Genomic DNA, 4,577 nt, shown 5'->3' on the forward strand with positions numbered 1-4,577 from the left:
GCACGTTTGAATGTCTTATAGATACAACACGGATTTATATTTTTCTGTTCAAGCAATCAATTAGCGCAGCCATGGACACTATGCAGGCCCTTTTTAATCATTGTCCAAGAGGTTACCACTTGGTGAAGTTATGGATCCATGACATGCACCCATACTCTTTTGGAGTTATATATATATATATATATATATATATATATATATATATATATATATTCTTTTGTGTCTGTAGCTAGGCCGAGACAAGAAAAGAACAATATCTTTTTTTCCGAGATTACGAATTAGATTTGTCTGCTTCACCCTCGTGAACCAACCTAACACGGAACAAAACAAAAGTGCTCATAAATTAATACTGAACAATCATCATCTCAGTCCACATTAGCTTATATATATGATGCTACACCTAACACTAAATCTAGTGGTATATCAATTCCAGTTTTTCCATTTTGATGATATAATTTAACCATTATCTAAAGTCCGGACATATTGGTTCAATATATTGGTGAGAAGGCTACATATACCTAATTAATTATCGTCGTCGTCATCAATCACACAACCCTAAAGCTAGCCCTTTCAAGTTCTCCAGCAGATCATTGGAGCAAATGCAGAACTGACTGTTATTATTTTTGGATAAAATTAACAAAGCATAAAAAAAGGGGACTGATCATTGATCAAGGCAAGTACTTTAGGTAGTTGGTACGAGATTATAGGAACATACACAACATGATTATGATCCCGATGTTTGTTAGTTGTTTTGATCATAATTGCATCAACGATTCAACGGGCAACAAGAAGTGAAATAGTTAGATACAATTATTTGTAACATCTCACGTCTCTCATTTTGTAGATATTATATTCACGAGATTCATATAAGTGATTTTAATATATTAATTAGAAGGACAGTAGACATGAGTTATTGGGCTAGGATTAGCTCAGTGATGAAGGTGAGAATAAAATTATTAGTAGAAATAATATACTGGATCCAGAGAATTCGAAACTCTTCATTATCTTTATAATAAAAAATACACATAATTGTACGTTAATAATTAAGGTGATACAAATAGTTTTATTCAAAAGGTTTTCTAAAGTCTGGAAATGCATATTGTTGAAGCGCTCTAAATATTGACACTAGCTAAGTAGCTAGTATATTTGTCTGCCTATGTAGGTCTTACTCATGCAATTAGGTTTGTTTTGCTTTTGTTTTGTCACTTTGTTTTTAAGGTACTGTTTTTATTAACAAATTAGGGCAGTGGGCACAGCAAACTTTAATTTGTCAAAATCATAAGAAATAGTCCTGCAGTACTTCCGAAAATATCATTGTCAGATTACGCAAAATAAAGGAATAGTCGGTTTGTAAGAGTTGGAAAGTATCACTTCTCCTTTTATTTCTTGCTTTCTTTGGCATTAAAGATTTGTTTTTCTTTCTCTTTATTTATTTTTTTAATAAAAACGTCAGATATTCATTAAAATGACGAAAAAATACGTACAAGAAGATAAAATATAATAAAAAAAGTAAACCTCTGAAAAAAAAAATCATTACTAAACAAAAAAAATGAAAACATTTAGTCGCTCAATAAAACTATCCTCAATCAAAATGTTTGCTATTATGTCCGGTGGTTCCTTAGATCCTTTATTTCTTTGATTCTTTCTTATTAGATGGTAGACTACAACTTATAAAGTTGAATACGTCAAGAGAGCATTGAAATAATTTGAAATGGAAAACTTTCTCCATACATCTCACATCTTTTCAGCCAGGTTTCTTTTGACATGTCAAATTGTCACAAAGATTGAATTAGGGATGTTAATGGTTATCGACGCAGAATTTTCTAGTATGTTTTCAGCTATCTTAATTTCAAAACATCAAAATTTTTACTGTGTTAAAGATGCAATAACCAAATCTAACGATCAATAATCTCAATATGTAGGATACACTATAATAAAACTTTCACATGGACCCATATGCTAATAGAAAAATTCGAATACCAAAACTTCTAGCAGGCCATAAATGAGAACGAAAATAAGATCTTTTCTTTTCCTTTTCATATATTAGCATAACAACATAATACAAAAGAATCAGTAAAAACTTAAATACAAGTTAAGCCAAAAGAATCATGTTTGGTGCAAGGATTCATGAACTAATTTAATTAATATAGCAACCATGAGGGTTTATGTTCCTATAATCAAGAACTACTTAGGGCACATTCATTAATTACTGTTATTACTATTAGAAAAAGCAACCGATCGAGAACTAATTAGGGCACATTACCAAGAAATATGTCGAATTTGATCATACACCTCAGTTCCAATCACATCCCACTCGACCGGTCTACCAACTTTTCTGAAATTCTTAGTGTGATCAAATAGCATCATACTCACATTAAACCATATTATTAATTATGATCGACAAATTGCCCATACATAACAATGACATTACGGGCAAAGTTAACCTAGCTAGATTTGTCATTGGAAAAGACGCAAAAAAATAAAGATCCTTCAAATGATGAGATGACTAGCTAAAAACGCAGAATTATAATATGTACAAATTAATATTCGTAAATAAGAGACAGAAATGAATTAACCTCTACAGTTAAATTTCATCCTGTACAAATTAATTCGAAATCTGCATGTTACTTCATAATAAAAAGGCTAGCTAGTGACAATCTAGCCTTGATTAATTTGGCAGCAGACTAGCAAGCTGTAGATGGATGAGTACTGTAGGGGTTGAAGATCAAGTGAGTCTTATTCGATCCGATTAAGAATGGACTCGTCGATGACCCGTTGTTATGATTATGATTACGATGATCGCCGCCGTTGCAGATTTTCTCACAGGAGGGACACATGGTGAGAGTGGCAGTTGGAAACTGCATGTAAAAGGGTGCTGCGGCTGTTGCTGTTTGTTTCATTGATTTGAGCTCTTGCAGCTCCTTGTGCAGCCTTCTGTTCTCTTCTTTCAATGTTTCACAACATTGCTTCAATAACTCGAAATCTGCTTCTGTTTGCTTCAGCTTGGTTCTACAAAATTGTAATAAATTAAGAATATTATATTTTTGGAGACTCTCATATGAGCAAGCATCAAACATGGACATCCTGAAAAATTTGAATACAAATAATAAGAATAATTAAGTATTGAACTTGATGTTCATGTAAGCTGAACTGAAGATCTCTCACTTACAAGTGAGAATATAATACTTAGCACATTTTGTAAATTAAAGTAAAAAAATTATACCTGGCCCTCCTGTTTTGGAACCAGACTTCAACTTGTCGCGGGCGTAGATTTAGCTTTCTTGCTAGTTCTTGCTTTTGTTTCTGATTTATCCAAGAAAAAAATAAAATAAAAAGAAAAACTTTAATTATTTAAAATTTAATTTGTTAATGAACGATAATCTAATTAAACACAAGCTTATAATAACATGAAGACAAATAAATAAACAAAGATGGCTTATGGAAAAATATAATTACTGGATTGAGAGTAGTGTGTTCTCTGAAGTTGTCTTCTAAAGTGGAAGATTGTTCTTTTGTAAGTCTGAGTTTCTTTCTGGGACTGCCCTCATGATCTTGATCTTGATCATATAATTCATCGCTTACTCTTGATGAAGTAGTGATATTCACTACTCTCTCTTCTTCTCCCTCTATCTCTTCAACACCTATATCTCTGTCCCTCTTGAAACTAGATGAGTTGGAGAACGACGAAACGGCGCCGCTGCAGGGAGAAGAGACCTGTTCTTGTGCTTGCACATGTACTACTTGGTGCAAATGATCATCTGATTCGGCGGCCTCAATCTTCGAATCCCCGGATGATGGACCTAGGGTTAGAGCCGGAAATAGGTGATCGTATTTCAACTGTATTTTCTTCTTCTTTTGGTGATCGAGATCGAAAGCCTGCAAATTTGTATGATGATCTGGATTAGCTTGACAACCTAGGCTGAGTCCAAGGCCAGTGTTACAAGCTTCATGATCAAAACCCATCTCTGTGAAATTACTAAATGTTGTTATGGAGTAGCAAATCACAAAAATATTTATAAAAAGGTGCGAGTGTGGAGGCAAAAGAAGATTGTAATTTTTTTTTAAGGAGGGAGTTGGAGTAGGAGGGATGTGGGGATCGGATTATTTAAGCAAAGGAAGGAAGGAAAGTGAATGACGAATATGGTTTTGTGGAATTATAACAATTCGATCGACCCCATGTCTCTTTGTCCTCATAGGTTGACTAATATCACAAACAAATTCTCTACTACTCTAATGTCTATATATGTCTCTATACAATTGATGTGTGTAGAAGGCATATGAAGCTAATTAAGCTAGTCTCTGTGTGTGCGTGTATGCGTGCAAGCATGCGTGGAACCACATGGAATGTGGGTGTACACAAGAACGCATAATAAAGAGTGATGAAGAGAATGATGATTCGGCACTTTTCACCTTTTTTCTTTCCACTTTTTGATCTACTGGATTTTCACTTTATATTATACGAAAAACTATTCTATTCTACAGTTTTTGGAGAGTGCTTGAGAGAGAGAGATTCTTTAGGTACGTATATACCTCCGATCATTTCTACGTTAATACATAATAGATTTAGTGTGAAAAAA

The 4,577-nt window shown here is 33.6% G+C and overlaps 1 protein-coding gene across 1 annotated transcript; it reads right to left on the reverse strand.

Moving 5' to 3' along the window:
• Positions 1 to 2,511: 2,511 nt before the first annotated feature.
• Positions 2,512 to 4,319, reverse strand: LOC137708452 (homeobox-leucine zipper protein HAT22-like). The gene is made up of 3 exons (XM_068447540.1): positions 3,457 to 4,319; positions 3,224 to 3,303; positions 2,512 to 3,009 (listed from the first exon to the last, which is right to left on the reverse strand). The coding sequence occupies exons 1-3, from the start codon at positions 3,961 to 3,963 to the stop codon at positions 2,685 to 2,687; spliced, it is 912 nt and encodes a 303-aa protein (XP_068303641.1). The 5' UTR covers positions 3,964 to 4,319; the 3' UTR covers positions 2,512 to 2,684.
• Between the last annotated feature and the right edge of the window lie 258 nt (positions 4,320 to 4,577).

Source organism: Pyrus communis, chromosome 1 (assembly GCF_963583255.1).
Source record: "Pyrus communis chromosome 1, drPyrComm1.1, whole genome shotgun sequence".
Classification (NCBI taxonomy): Eukaryota; Viridiplantae; Streptophyta; class Magnoliopsida; order Rosales; family Rosaceae; genus Pyrus; species Pyrus communis.

What these genes read in the sequence shown, in the direction of transcription:
- LOC137708452 (XM_068447540.1), bottom strand. Translation starts at nt 3,963, where the DNA reads ATGGGTTTTGATCATGAAGCTTGTAACACTGGCCTTGGACTCAGCCTA. An exon ending in AACACACTACTCTCAATCCA is followed by an intron (nt 3,304 to 3,456) that starts GTAATTATATTT and finishes TGGATAAATCAG; the next exon opens with AAACAAAAGCAAGAACTAGC. An exon ending in TTCCAAAACAGGAGGGCCAG is followed by an intron (nt 3,010 to 3,223) that starts GTATAATTTTTT and finishes ACAATTTTGTAG; the next exon opens with AACCAAGCTGAAGCAAACAG.